At 40.3% G+C, this 16,109-nt stretch overlaps 1 protein-coding gene across 1 annotated transcript in view; it reads right to left on the bottom strand.

The window, feature by feature from the left end:
• The window catches only part of DNAH8 (dynein axonemal heavy chain 8), a 577,606-nt gene that overhangs the window by 372,675 nt on the left and 188,822 nt on the right, over positions 1-16,109 (bottom strand). Inside the window, exons 24-26 of the mRNA XM_073338555.1 lie at positions 8,506-8,612; positions 5,869-5,965; positions 739-934 (exon numbers count right to left, since the gene is read on the bottom strand). Of these exons, the coding sequence (XP_073194656.1) occupies positions 739-934; positions 5,869-5,965; positions 8,506-8,612 (400 nt within the window). The remainder of the gene's footprint in view (positions 1-738; positions 935-5,868; positions 5,966-8,505; positions 8,613-16,109) is intronic.

Genomic DNA, 16,109 nt, shown 5'->3' with positions numbered 1-16,109 from the left:
CAAGGTTTTGGGAAGTATTTTGGGGGGAAGGACGCGTCCAAACAGCTCTTCCCCAGTAACCAGTATTAGTTTGGTGGTGGTAGCGGCCAGTCCAAGGACAACGGGTGGAATATTTTGTACCTTGGGGAAGTTTTGACCTAAGCTGGTAAAGATAAGCTTAGGAGGTTTTTCATGCAGGTCACCACATCTGTACCCTAGAGTTCAGAGTGGGGGAGGAACCTTGACACTGGTAATAGAACAATTCTGCATATGTCCACTTTAGGAATACAGATAATAATGAAATCTTTCAATTGTAATGTTAGTGAATCCTGAATCCTAACAACAGCACTGCCTCTCTTTCCCATGTTAACGACCCAGTGAATGAAATTTGCATAACTCTTTATTTTATCCAATAACATGATGTACTACATTCTTCAGTAGTAAGAAAGTAGGAGCAGTACATAAAGGTACCACTAACGAGTTTATGTTACTTGAAGTTAAAGGGGAAACCTATACTGTGACAATATTTACATAATGCAGTAGTTTATCTGATTATTATGTAGTTTACTACTACTTTCATGAGTATGAAATACGCACTTCTGTTAAATACAACTGACTAAATTAAAGTAAAAATAGCTAAGATAATCCAAAAGAATACACACTAGGTCCCTTTCAAACCAAATGAGAATAATCATGAAATATTCAGAAGCAAAGACATTTTATTAGAAGAAAAAAGTTAAAGTAAGCAAAAAACCTTACTTTCTTCTTTTTTGGCTGTTTTCCCTGCTACCACACTGGGTGATGAGGAGACAACAGGTACATTTCTGTTCAGTAATATACTAGATTTTTGTAAGTGTTGCTGTCCCCAGTGTGCGACTCCACGACTTACTTCCAGTGTTAATTGGATCATGCGATTGATGGCTTGCTGTATATCATCTAAACTAGGAACCATTACCTGCACAAAATATAAAAAATGTTGTTTAAATAAATGCACCATAACCTAATTTTCCAAGGGCTACATTGAGCCTTTCGTTATAGTCCTTGCTAAGGGTGCTGCATAGCTGTGCCACCCCAGTAGGAGTTCAAAATAATTGTGACTCAGAAGCACCCCTCTGAATCACAATTGTCCAGAGCTCTGTTTTACTCAGGGATGGATATGTGCGACATTGCCCCATTGCCAGCCACAGAATATTACCTTTCTTGTGTCCAACTACTCAATGCCATTGCTTGTGCTGACCCTTCCCCCCAAAATTAAAGGATTGCACCTCCTGCCCAGGAATATTTCTGAAGTTGGGTGCCGTCTCCAGCTAACTATTCTGTCTGAGGAAGCTCATCCCCCCAACCAGTGTGAGATCTGTCAGACCTTAACACCTATGGATTGCAAGGATTGACAGGCTAGGCTTCAGATCCTTCTAATTCAGGAGAAGCCATAAGAGAAGCTGAATTATCCAAGGTTCCTGACTGGAATCCTTGAAGGAGCTGACAAAGACAGATACAGGTTCAAAAACCTTCACTTCTGGATTTGCAAAGCTGACCTCAACTTCCTCAGCACCATTACCAGGACCAAGAATGCCTTAAATATAAAGAAAAGGTGTACCTTTTCTTTTTGCGAATACAGACTAACACGGCTGCTACTCTGAAACCTATAAATATAAAGGGAAGGGTAACCACCTTTCTGTATATAGTGCTATAAAATCCCTCCTGGCCAGAGGCAAAATCCTTTCACCTGTAAAGGGTTAAGAAGCTAAGGTAACCTCGCTGGCACCTGACCCAAAATGACCAATGAGGAAACAAGATACTTTCAAATCTGAAGGGGGAAAAAAGTTTTGGTCTGTCTGAGTGATATCTTTGCCGGGAACAGATCAAGGATGCAAGCCTTCCAACTCCTGTAAAGTCAGTAAGTAATCTAGCTAGAAAATGCGTTAGATTTTCTTTTGTTTTTTGACTTGTAAAATTCGCTGTGTTGGAGGGAATGTGTATTCCTGTTTTTGTGTCTTTTTGTAATTTAAGGTTTTGCCTAGAGGGATTCTCTATGTTTTGAATCTGATTACCCTGTAAAGTATTTACCATCCTGATTTTACAGAGGTGATTCTTTTATCTTTTCTTTAAATAAAATTCTTCTTTTAAGAACCTGATTGATTTTTCATTGTTCTTAAGATCCAACTGTTTGGGTCTGTGTTCACCTGTACCAATTGGTGAGGATATCATTATCAAGCCTTCCCCAGGAGAGGAGGTGTAGGGCGTGGGGGGATATTTTGGGGAAGACTTCTCTAAGTAGTCTCTTTCCCTGTTCTTTGTTTAAATCACTTGGTGGTGGCAGCATATTGTTCAAGGACAAGGCAAAGTTTGTACCTTGGGGAAGTTTTTAACCTAAGCTGGTAAGAATAAGCTTAGGGGATCTTTCATGCGGGTCCCCACATCTGTACCTTAGAGTTCAGAGTGGGGAAGGAACCTTGACAAAGACCATTTCTGAAAATGTCCTGTAGTGTCACAATGCAATAATCATATGATTATGATTTAGGCATATTCATGTTTTTGGTCACAGATTAGATTAAATTTATTTTTAAAGACGCAGATTTTTCTCCTCCTCCTCCCCTCCCCACCATAGTGTCACTATGAGGCAGAGTTAAGGTAGTCTGGGTGCCCTAAATGTGCATTTCCATATCTGGGTATGTTTGCATTTCTTTTAAATTTAATATTTATTAAATTTGTTGGATTCATAAAGAGGTTACTTAAATTGCAGTAAATAACCTTCATTTACTAATACCTGGAGTTCTTCACAATTACTCTGCACATTCACACTTACGGGTTATGTGCTGTCCACTGCAGGGTAATGGTAGAACTGTCTGCAAGCAGCACCCATTAGAGCACACATATGCCCCCTCCTGTCTCTCTCCTCAGTGTACCTTAACGTTCTGAGGGTGAGTCTATATAGGGGCTCTGCAATGTTTTCTGCCTCAGTTCATTCCACTGCCAACATAGAGAAACCATTATATAACTCTAAGAAAGAGGGGAAGGTGGGAGGGAAGGGTGAATATGCAGAGTCATCTAGAAGAATATTAGTTACAAGTAAGTAACCTTCATTTCTTCTTTGAGTGGCTCCACATATTCCCACTTGTGAGTAGTATGGCAAGCAGTGCTGAAAACTCAGGATGTAGAAAGAGTCCTAATTAAATAAAGTTTGAAGCATCATCAAATCTAAATCTGCTCTTGAAGGCAAATCCAAAGCATAATATTTATTAAAGATATGGACTGACTTCCAAGGAGCAGATTTACAGATTTCTTCAATAGGAACATGTTTAAGGCAAGCAAAAGACACTGTCACTGCCCTAGTACAATGAAACCTTACAATAGTGCCACAGGGACTACTGCTCACTCATAGCATTAAATGATACATTGTTTAACACTCCTGGAAAAAGTCTGGGCAGAAATACTAAGAATCATAAAGGTCATAGTGTAAGAAACAAATAACCAAAATGACTTCCTAAAACTGGTAGTTCTATTGAAATAATATGCTAAAACTACCAGTGGTCTTATATTTATCGGTAATCTGAGTGAGCTTCCCATCCTTGAATGGAGGCATCTGTCACTAGATTCTTGGTAGACAGAAGCCAGGAGAAGTGAACCCCTTTTCCACTTGATGTGGGTCTTTCTACCAGTCTAATAAGAAGATAACTTCATTTGCAAAGGTCACATGCATGTCCATGTGATTCTGGGAAAATACACTGATTTTTAACTACCCCTGTATGGAACATAGGTGAAGTCTAGCAAACTGTGTCATGTATGTTCAGAAGACCATGTGTCCCAGAAGCCTGAGGCACATCCTTATTGATGTTTTGGTGAGCCTGTAATTGGGTAATGAAGTCCACTATAGTCTGGAATCTTTACCATGGGAAATACACTTTTGCTGAATTTGAATCCAGCAGCATCCCTATGTATTCTATGATAAGGGTTATAGTGAATGGGGGCCTTGTTTATTCTGAACCCCAGTGAGAACAGACTGAAGAATGTTTGAACTGTGCTACTTGATTAGGTGATTTCTCTCTGATCAACCAGTCATTGAGACATGGGTAAATTTGTGTGCTGCGCCTTCTTAAATGTGTTGCCACCACTGCAAGGCCCTTAGTGAACCTGCACTGGTAGTAAGTCTTTCCTACTAGGAATCACATGTACTTCCTGTGAGCCAGCTGTATAGACAGACACAAGTCAGAATCTTGGAATCAACGGACACTGCTGGCCAAAAGAATCTGAACTCAGGTGCATTGGGCGCATGCACACCAACAGTGAAATATATATAGCCAAGCACTTGAAGAAGGTGGTCAAGATTTAAAACATGGGTACTTAGCTTCTGCCATGAGGCTGAAAGGTCTTGGTGTTGAGAAGGTCCTGGCCCTAACTAAAACCTAATAAAAATGTGTGGGTTTTGGCTATATAAAAGTAAAACAATAAGCATAACTAGTAATAAAGACCTAACTACAACACAAAACACTGAATCTATAATAAAGGATTGTGGGGAAGCAGGTGGACATATCCTAAGTTCCGTCTCAGCTGCCATGGGTGATAAAAAAAAAAGAAGTGAGGGACAATATGTAGGGTGCAGGTGCAACTCCAGTGGACGCCGCTGATCAAAAAAACCACAATCTCATGTTCATGGAGCACACATGCACCTTGAAGTAAGATCCATGTGCAAAAAAAAAAAAAAAAATCTCAAAGAACAACATTTGGTTTGGGGATAATTACAACATCCCTGTAATGTATTTAACTCCATCTCAACACAGTTTTGTCAGAAAATGTAAATTTTTGGTTTTAATTACAGTTTTCATATATTAACACTACATAAGAAATTCAAAGAATACTACCATGTGACATTTCTAGAGATTTTAAGATAAGTAGTATCAATCTCAAATCACGTTTTAAATATATAATTTTCATGGCTAGATTCACCAGTATGCTCCAGCTGCTTTATGCCACTCTAGAGTAGCATAAAACAGCCTGAACATATTTGTCCAGTTATGCAGGATTTAAAGCCACTTTCTTTAGCCAGATCACTGCAAAGCAGCTAGAGAGTATACCCCTTCCCTCCTTTACTCCAAATTTCCCCTACCTGTTGCACCTCCTTAAACTTCCCTATATATTCATACTCCAGTCTCCACCTTCCTCATGAATCTCTAAAAAAACCCACATGCAGACACCCTAGTTTGCAACTCCCATCTACCTTCCCTGTTAAATAGATCTGGTGAAATGGATTACTTTTGAAAATAAGTATTTAATATTAATGGCAATTTTTGGCATTAATTTTCATAACAAAGTTTATCTGTCAGCACAGGCTGGTGCATAAAAACTTCAGAGAAACCTACAAAGAATTTCTCTTTTTCCAAATGATCACCATTTTCCATTGTTCGTAATACAAGTGAGGTGATATGCCTTTAAAGATGGTGGCCATGACAAAAACACCACAACAACAAAAACTATCAACACAATCACATAACCACACCAAGGGCTAAAGTCATAAAACAGCCAAAGAGTCAATATAAAAAAGAACCAATCTAACATTTCAAAAACTAAAAATAAGGGAGAAATTAACAGCCAACTACAATAATCAAAAAGAACAGAAATGAACAAATAGGAAATATAGTTGCTGACAAATACTACAACACTCTATAAATGGTCCTGATGCCTGCAGCTAGCCACTGTAAGAGGGAACTGAGGATGTCGGGGTGTGAACACATTTTACCAAAGGGACACCTGCCTTGCCCCAGCAGTCACTGTTCTTTTAGATGGTTTCAAGGTCAGCACAGGTATCACACATCTCACAAGTGGGGATATGGAAATGTAATTCTTAGATAACATCTTCTTACTTTGCTAAATATAATATCACATAGTGCTTACCACATTAGGAATAGCAAGATGCACTTCAGCTTTTAGGAAAGAAACAACCTCTTCAGATTTGCTTGCCTGAGCAAAAAAAGCTGTTCGTCCAAAGGTGCTGGTGCCGAAAATAAAATTGAAATACATTATATATACTTCACCATAAAACTTTTTAATTATCATGCCATCATCATTTGAGTTACTATAAAAGGAAATTACTTCCCTTGAAATTTGGCATCTCTGAAATCACTTTGGAGAATTCTCACCCCAGGATCTGTAACACAGGACAGACAGAATGCCCCTAGTTCTAAAAGTTTTTAATGTCTAAGGGTAGTGGTAGCAGCCAAGAGCACCACCATCCCCACCAAAGATAGCCACATGTCACCCTGGACCTAGACACTGCCCTCAGAGCCTTCCAGTCAGTACTTGTTTAAGTGTGACAGAAGGCTCTCCAAAAATAATGAAATCTGCTCACCAAGCATTTCAATCAGGTCCTTCAATAGGGTGGAAAGTGAAATTTCCAGGATGATAAACCATTACAAAATGATCAACACATGATTAAAACATACCCCCAAAGACAAAAAAAAGTGAAAACAAGTTGCAAGAATCAGGACATGTTAAAACAGACAGTTTACAAATCCTAAAATGCAGTGGCTAGGTGAGTGAGAATTCTGCAAAATGATATATTTAGTGAACCAGAAAAACTACTAAGTAATTTCCTTCTCTCAAGATTCCAACTGTGCAGGATATCTGTGCTGAAATTCTGGCTCCACTGAAGTGAAAGCCAAAACTCCTATTGACTGCAATGGGGCCAGGATTTCACTTTGCAGACAAAAGTATGAATCATGTCCCCCATTCCTTCCCCCCCCCCGAAATTGATAAAGCTGCAATAAGCACAATGATAGAACACCTCTTAAACGTCCAACACAAGAAACTAGATACATTAAAGTCTGTAGAAGGAGACAGTAATTAGAAAGAAAAAAATATATTGAAAGGAAATTGGTCAAATAAGAAAAAGCGCATCCTGAAAATTTTTATTTTCTTGGCAGTGGTGGTAGGGCTATAGCGAGAATTTGGACTTCCCTACCTTGGAAATAAATCTTGGGTATGGGAAACCTGAAACTTGAAGCCAAACCCAAGCAACAATGCTTTGTAAAAATGTGAAGAGTAGCTGCTTTATATATATCTACAATGGGAAGATCTCTGAAGGTAGGCAGTGGCCAGATGTTATGTGTAGGAGTTGGATTACACAGCCTCGTCAGAGAATTTCCAAAATCCATTTGTCTGAGGTTCAACTCCATGCCATCATGAAAAAAATCATGATTCCTCAAGAAGAAATGGAAGGGAAATTAAAATCCAGAAGTTTAGAAAATTCAAGAGTGTCCTTAGATTTGCATCTTGGAGGAAGATTCAGAAATTGAACCATATAAAGACTTTTTTTTTCTAATGTCTAGACCTTTATCTTCTAGTAAACGACTGTCTCATTGAGGAAACTGTGTACCAAACCATAGCCTACTATTACTGTTGTCCCTTACGTTGAAAATGGAAAAGGGTCTTCCATAGGAAGATTGGTAGACAGACCAAGATTGATCAGGAATCCTTTAATTTCTAGAGTGCTGTGTCTTTTCACTGAACAACTCCAGTCCTTCCAAAGGGATATTTCCCACATTTTGCTGCATGAAGTGGGGAAGGACCAATCTCCTAAGCAAGGACAGTTTCCCCAAAGTGTCTGCTCTGATTACAGAACTGGCCCAAATCTCTGTGGATAGTTGACGCCATGTCTAGGGGGCATCTGAGATAACTCTAGTCTTGGAATCCTAGACTTTACTCCAAGGATTGCATCTGCAATCCAAGAACACACTGCAAGTGTTCTCCTTTCTCCTTTGCCCTGAGTATGAGCAAAAGGAGTGACTCTGCGTAGAGGAAAACTTTTATTCTCTTTTTGGTTTGTTGGCTGAGAGAGGAAGCAACTTTTTGGGTTGGGGCATTGTAAGCTACAATTGTTTCACCATCTTTTCTCAGAAAAGTAGGGATTCTTTGAACTTGGAAGCACAAAATATTTGCTTAGAGTGTTTGTTCGCTATCTGTGGATGAAATCAGATCTAGCACTTGGCTTCAGAGTTTGAGTTCACTATTCTAAAGTCAAAGCACATGGCATTCACAGATACATCTGCTATCAAAACTGTCACCAGGATGACCTTCTTTAGGATTGAAGGAAAATCTTGGTTGAAGGATTGAAGGAAAAAGCCTTTGTTAATCGGTTTATCCATTGTTAGAATGTGAGCTATGTAAAGCAAGGTTAATTCTTTCTCCAATTTCCGGAAACCACCTAGTGTATTGGGAGTGCCACTAGAAAAAATGAACAAAAAATAATGAATTTGAAACATGTTACACTGCCAAAACCCTTTATTTTGTCTATTGAAAACAGGAAGGTATATTAAAAGGCAGAAGGCTTTGGTTCATGAAAAAAGGATGTGTAGCATCTGTTGGTACTAGAAAAAAAGAATTACAATCAATGAACATAAATGCATTTTCCCCTTAGTCTTTCGTATAAATTCTTGGTAACAAAGATAAAGAAACCAAATGGATTTTCATAATACTACCTCAGTATTACTCTCTAAGCTGTTTTACTGAAGTACTACTTCACTTGCAACTTACTTTGAAACAAACATTCTTTTTTTAAGAGTATCCAAAGATAGCCGGGTGGCTTTCAACAGACTGTCTAATAACTGATGACTGAAATATGCAACTATCTCTTTACATTCCTGCAACAAATAAAAATATTTAGATCCTTTATTCATATAATCCAAAGGTTAAAAGAAATGTAAAAGAAGTAAATTGGAGAAGGTAAAATAAAGGAGAGAAAATTATTCTAAGTCACTCAATGAAGTAATATTTTTTTTAAAAAATTCTCATTTTAATGATAATAATTAATTTTTAAATTTTATAAATTAAACAATTAATAATTGTACCTGCATTTTTAATTTCGTCTGCAATGCCTATACCACAAGAAATGTTACCTCAGCCAGAAATGGGACATTTCGGTCCCCCCTTACACCAGCTGAGAATCAATGACTAATTATGGGGAATTATGGTCAGGATTTTAGTTTAACTAGCCAACACCCAACAAGATCCTCAAAAGTTCTGGACCAACACTGCTTATTGAAAGAAATGTGGTTCAATATCATTTTATTTAAAAATTTAAACAAAAGAAAAATCAACAAAACAATCAAAGCTAAGCTGTTAATAGTAATATTAAACTAAAAATGGAACATTACAACAATTAAATCAAAATCAAATCAATAAATTAGATTCAGTATTGGATTGGAATTTAACCATCAAATTAATTAAATGAAATGAATATCAAAATCAATGCTTATAAATTCTAAAGAGGATTCTAAAAAGGTGGTTGAATATTTGGTTATAAATCCCAACTAAAGATTTTTACACTAAAGTCTATCAGATCTTTGGTTTAAACAGGTCAAGAGTTTAATACTGAAAGCAAATGGTTTAATGCGGGGTGGTCAACCTGAGCCTGATAAGGAGCCAGGATTTAACAATGTACACTGCCAAAGAGCCACAGTAATACATCAGCAGCCCCTGCATCAGCTCCCCCACCCTGCTCCCAGTGCCTCCCACCCTTCTGCAGCCCGGCCGATCAGAGCCTCCTGTTCCCTCCCCACACCTCCCGATCAGCTGTTTTGTTGCGTTCAGGAGGCTCTGGGGGAGAGGGGGAAGAGCAAGGGCACTACAGGCCATTATGGGGGAGGGGTGTGGGAAGGGGTGGAGTTGGGGCAGGGCCCATGGCAGAGCCGGGGTTGAGCAGTGAGCACCGTCCGGCACACAGCAAAGTTGGTGCCTGTAGCTCCAGCCCCGGAGTTGGTGCCTATACAAGGAGCTACATATTAACTTCTGAAGAGCTTCATGTGACTCCGGAGCCACAGGCTGGCCACCCCTGGTTTAATGTCTAAACCACAACCTGAGAAGCCAATTATAATGCTTCCTTCCTAGAATTCTGTTCTTATGTGGTGGCTAACCTTTTCCTCCTTCTCCACAACAGAGATATTATAATACAGATTTTTAATGAAATACTCTTGAAAAGCAGAAGGTTGGGCAACTCTTATTTACCAGAAATTACAGATAATTTAAAGTCTATCATCAAGACTTTTAAAGATAAAACTATTCATATAGTCTATGAGACAATATTTAGGGCTGTTTAAACTTGGGGATCTTTCCTTTTATGGTGCCTTCCCCTTGTGGTCTTTATGAGTGCTCAGACATACATGCATGTACAGGCCTGCTGACGGGGGGTTGGGGTTAGGGGGAAGGGGGAAAGGGGCAATTGCCCAGGGGCCTGGACGATTCAAAAGGGCCCGGGAGCCCTGGGCCCTTTTAAATTGCCCTGGCGGGCTGCACAGCTCCTAGGCATGCAATGAGTGGTATCAGCAGTAGCGAAGGCAGCCAAGTGGCATGTGGAAGCCCTGGCCTTGCTGGAAGAGTGCCCACTGACTGTTCCGCCCTGGGGACCAGAATTGCTGTCGGCGGGCCTGTGCATGTACATACTACACTTTCACATCCTAAAATTAAAGAATATAAAATGGCTGGGCTGTTTCTTAACTAATAAAAATAGAAAAAGGAAAATTAAGATACTTAAGATAATAGGGGGTTGCAACCTCTTCTGTTCTCTCAGTCTTCTGGTCTCTCATAGAGGAAGAGCTAGAACTGCAGTCAAGAAGCCAGACAGTAATGTTCTGCTGGCACAGTGCTTCTCACTAGCAGACTTTCTTCAGCTGCAGGAAGATTGGTCAAAGGCTGGCATAGCCTGTGTGTTGATGTTGTGACTTCCTCTCCTCAAGATCTCGGAGATTCTGGAACATCAGTCTCCTCTCATGTGACTTACTGACCGAAAAGGCTGGACTTCTCAGCCTAATCCTTGATTCTTATGACTTGCAAACTTTGCTTATGCCACCTTGCAGCACCTCCCTCCAAGATATTTGAACTAATCTGGTGCAAGGCTATCTTGGAGCCATGCAAGCTGGTCTAATCTGATTCAAATTAGGTCATCTTTAGATTTGGAAAAGTCCTGATTAAATCAGCAATTTAAAAATATTTGGTATTTTGAATACCATAGAGACTGATGTCTGTGAACACCTAAAAATATCAAAAATACAGATTCATGAGACCACTTTTGAGAAAACTGGCATTGTTTTATCTGAATGAAAGACCTGAGATGACATTGGGTCACAAGATTGCAGAATGTTCATCATAAAAGTCCTACAAAAATAGCTAACTGAAAAAGAAATCTAGCAACAACCAGTCACTCAGCATTCATCCATCAGCAAGATTTAAAGTAAGTTTGAATAAACTTATTATCAGTTATTAGTTTCAACACCTCCAGTTCCTTCTCAAAAACAAGGGATTTACAGTAATTTTTCTATTTGGGAATTGGTCTATAAGTCAAAGAGCTTGAAGTCCAGAATCATCTGGATAAAAAAATCATCTGATAAAATGAATCACCAGAATCATCTGATAAAAAAAAGTTACTTTAAAGTCCATGAAGACAAAACCACTTAAAACAAAATAAAAATAAGATTCCACTCTTGATGTAGATGCACCCAACGTGTGTGAGATTCGATTATTTTGAGATAGCAGTGTACTTTGGGCCATTCCTGCACTCTGGCAGCCCTTGTGACCAGCTGAGGATATAAAGGGCAGGGTGGTCTCAACTGCCTATCAGTTAGAATAAGAATTAGAACTCAAAGAACCAGAGTTACTGTGATATAAATAATAGAATAGAATAGAATAAGAATAGAATAAGAATAGAATAGAATAGATATAAATAGAATAAATAATAGAATAGAATAGAATAAGAATAAGAATAGAATAAGAATAAGAACTCAAAGAACCAGAGTTACTGTGATATAAATAATTGTACTTTCTTCTAGAGTGATTATCCGCACTATTTTTGGTGACTAGCAAGCAGTACACCGCTCTTGGACATGTCTAAGAGGGGTCCTACTGAAATATCAATTGAAGGACCACTCTACCAAAGCTTGCGTCTGATCTAGAGGCCTGTACCAAGGCATAGTGAATGGTCTAAGTATGGACTGATTTCTAAATTACCGCTCTACAAACCTCAGTCAAGGGAACATTGGTCAAAGACTGGCAGAGGCTGCCTGAACACAGGTTGAATAAGACCTTATGTGACCAGGTAAATCTTGCTTCACTAATCCATAGCAAGAATGTATAAAGTCCAAAACCAATTTGGATAGTCTCTGTGAAAAACTTGGTTGTCCCCCTTCCATTTTGCAAATACAACAAATAGTCTTGGTGAGGTCTAACTAACCTAATCTTGGCCATGGAAAAGGACAATGTTCTAAACACATCTAGTGTATGAAGTTTTACTCTGGTCGTGTAAGAATGAGATCTGTGGGGAAAAAAAGGCTGGTAGATTAATAGATTGATTAATGTGAAAGTCTGAGACACCTTAGGCAGGAATTTAGGATGAGACCTCAGGGTGATCTTATCCTTGTGAAAGACTGTATGGAGGATTCTGCCAGGAGGGCCTGAATTTCCCCTTTTCTCCTGGCCCATGCTATGGCCAACAGGAAAGATGTCTTCATGGAAAGGTGATAGTATCAGAAGGGAGCCATTGGCTTGAAGGGAGGAACCATTAAGCAAGTTGGCACTACACTGAGATCCCAGGGAGCAAGGGGTTCTCTGACTGGTGGAAAGGCATAAGTCAGTCCCTTAAGAAATCTCAGTACAGTAGACTGAGAGAACAATGTGTGTCCCTCCAGCAGGGAGATGACCCTTAATCAATCTAAGAGACATTCCCGACTGTTTCAGTGAGGAGTAAACAGTTCAATATATTTGGGACCATTGTTTGCAGAAGTGTAGGTGCTGCTGTTCAGACTACACAGAGAAAGGTCTTATTTGAATTAGTAAATTTGTCTTATGGAAGGCTTCCAACTCTGAAGCAAGAAGTTTAGGATTGCCATTGAGCAATTCCTTTCAGCAGAGGTCAGTCAGTCAGGACCCAGGCTGTAACATATAGAGTCTGGGTCTGAATGGAGGACCTGACAGTAGACCTGAAACAGTAAGTCAAGCAAGGCCAGTTAAGTGATGGGCTTCTAAATCAAAAGCCTCATCAAGTCTGAGTACTAGAGCTGCCTGGCCCAAGATGAGGCTATCAGATTGACAGTCTGAGTCTTATCCAAGCTTCCACAAGACTTTGGAGATCATGGATATTGTTAGAAAAATATACATGAGGTCTGCAGTCCAAGGGAAGAGGAAGGCATCTGTGAGGGATCCTGGGCTCTTACCTCCTCTGGAGCAAAACCTCTGGCATCTGTTGTTGTGGCATGTCATGTATAGAACTATCGCCTGGTATTCCCTTCTGTGGAACGAACTTTGGACAACAAAATTTGAGGGATCATTCAGGGTTTTCTGAGAGGTCTCTGCTGAGCCAATCTATCATAGTGTTCTGAAGACCCAGAAGATGGAAAGCTGTCAGGGTGATATGAGGCCGAATACTTCAAGTTCACAGAAGAAAGGTTTCTTTACACTGCGGGGCAAAACCAGGCTCCTCCTTGCCTATTCATGTAATGCACGGCCATCTTATTGTCTGTAGGCACTGCTTTGGTAAGTCTCCATAGGAGGGGCAGCCAAAGAGCTCTGAGTTCTAGCATACTGATGAGAAGGGAAGTCTTGGGCATCAGCCATTTCCACTGAACCTGAAGTTGGTGTACGCATTCATGATTAGGGTCTTCGATGGAAGGGATGAGAAGAACAGAACATCTGTGCATACCTGATCCAGTTGTGTCCACTAGTCCTTGTTGACCTCAAGACCTAGGGTAACAAAGAGGTTCTGAGAGCCTTTTGAATGGAGCCAGTGAACTACTGCAGGGATGTGCCCCATATCAGCCAGTTGTGTAGGTAAAATAATCTGGATTCCTTGCCTTCTTAGCTGGGCTTCAATCATGGAGAACTTTGGTAAGCACCCTTGGAATGGTGGACAGGCTAAAGGGTAGGACTTTGTATTTGTACTCAGATATCTCTACCATAAACTCTAGAAATGTTCTGTGTGCCAGAATTATTGAGCTGTGAAAACAGGCATCTTGCAAGATGAGAGCCCTGAACCAGTCCAAAGGATCCAAGGAGGGGATAACAGAGGCTAAGGCAACCATCCTGAATTTGAAACTATGAATAAAGAGATTAAGACATCAAAGGTCTAGGATGCGTCTAAATCCCCCTTTCTTCTTTGGGGTTAAGAATCTGGAAGTAAAAGTCTTTCCAGCTGAATTCTTGAGGTACCACCTCTATTGCACCCAGCTGTAGTAAGGAGTTGACTTCTTGTTGCAAAAGTGTCCCTGAAGAGAGATTGGGACAGGGAGGAAAGAAGGACATGGCCTCAGTCTGAAACTTGATGGGATACCGCTTGTTCACAAATCTTGAAGACCCACTGGCCAAAGGTAATCTCAACCTAAGATTACTTGAAATAAAACAAGCAGTTGCCAAACTGAGTAGAAGGAGACATATCCATAGATGCTCCAGCTGTGCTCTCGAGAATCACATCAGTACTGTTTCTGGGCACTTGCCCTTGTTGTGGGGCTGCCGAGGGGCAGAACAACGAGTGCCTTTAGTGGAATCATTGTCTCTTCCTCAGTGGCTCTGAAAGATGTTCTTGAAACTGTTGAGGCCTGTATCTGAATGAGAACTGAGGCCACTGTTGTTGCTATTGCTTGTGATTCTGAGCTGGAACATGGAAATCCAGTAAACAAAGGGTCATGCAGGAATTTTTCAGATAACATAATTCTTAATTAATTATATTGTTGAGAAGATCATTCCACTGAAATGCTAAGTCCTTTATAGTCACTTGGACTTCACAAGGGATGCCAGAAATCTGGAACCAGGATGACTGCCTCATTGTCACAGCCATAGCTGTGGTCCTTGTCACCATATCTGAGACATCGATCACTGTCCGGAGTGTTGTTCTGCTGTTGAGTTGACCCTCAGTCATAGTTGATCTTACTTGCTCTTGATATTCCTTAGGGAACATGTCCATTGGGGTGGGAGTCTGTCCCACAGCAGGAAGTCATATTTTGCAAGTGCTTGATAATTAATTATTCTAAGTTGAAGCCTCATGAGAAGTAGACTTTACACAGAAGTCAAAGTCAGAGACAGTACCAATCTGGTAAACCGTGGTACCGAAGTTGGTGCCGAGGAAGCATTTTTATTGTCTCTCTGTGTAGAAACTAGTACTGGTACCATTGGTGGACTGTGTGTAGAGGTTGCAGAACTGGATGGAACCAGAATGGCTGAAGGCAGATCTTAAGTTATATTCTTGTGCCATTGGAAAATTTGGGATAGGCCAAGCAGGCCAGTTGTCACTTGAAAGTGCTGTGGGGGCGGTGGCACCAAAAGGACCAGTGCTGGAGTCATGTCTATTGGTACTGGACTCAACTGCCATCCCTGTAACAGTGTCGGAGTCGATGGTATAGTACTGGTATGGTTCCACCTTGGAACCAAGGAGACATGGGATGAAGGCCGGGTTCTGCCCTATGCACCAGAGGAATTTTAGCAGTGTTCAATAATCTCTCTTTTAGGTAGAATGAAAGTCTCTTGGATTTCGCATCGCTCCTGTCTAGTTTATGGGAGCTCTTTCATGGAGGACCTGTAGAGGAGGATTGATCCCTTCTCTTCTGTGGAGAGGAGTCTGAGTCAGAGGCCTGTCTGAGACTTGTTACCATTCAGAAGCCAGTTGTGAGGCTGAATGACCTGCCATATGCCTCAGTGCCAAAGAAGATCATACTACCTGCTCCTTGAGGTGCTGTTTGAGGCACACGTTTCTAGAGATTTGTGTTCTTCATTTAAAGGAGCAACAAATACCGCACTTCTCTCTGATATGCCCCTCACCAAGGCATAAGAGACAGAGCATGTCTGGATCACTGTTTGGGATAGCCACCCCACACAATGGGCAATGTTTGAAGACAGTGATGGAATGCCACCAGGCACTATCTTCTTCTAAAAAACAAAAGTTACCAAACTATCACTAACTACATGCACTACTATAAACTATTACTAAACTAGAAAAACTAACAATACTAGCTGTCAAGGTTCCTTCCCCACTTTGAACTCTAGGGTACAAATGTGGGGACCTGCATGAAAACCTCCTAAGCTTACTTTTACCAGCTTAGGTTAAAACTTCCCCAAGGTACAAATTATTTTGCCCTTTGCCCTTGGTTTTCCACTGCCACCAC

The sequence above is a fragment of the Lepidochelys kempii genome, chromosome 3 (assembly GCF_965140265.1).
Source record: "Lepidochelys kempii isolate rLepKem1 chromosome 3, rLepKem1.hap2, whole genome shotgun sequence".
Taxonomy (NCBI): domain Eukaryota; kingdom Metazoa; phylum Chordata; order Testudines; family Cheloniidae; genus Lepidochelys; species Lepidochelys kempii.
The sequence above is the reverse complement of the archived record's forward strand: the minus strand, read 5'-3'. Positions and strand labels throughout refer to the sequence as shown.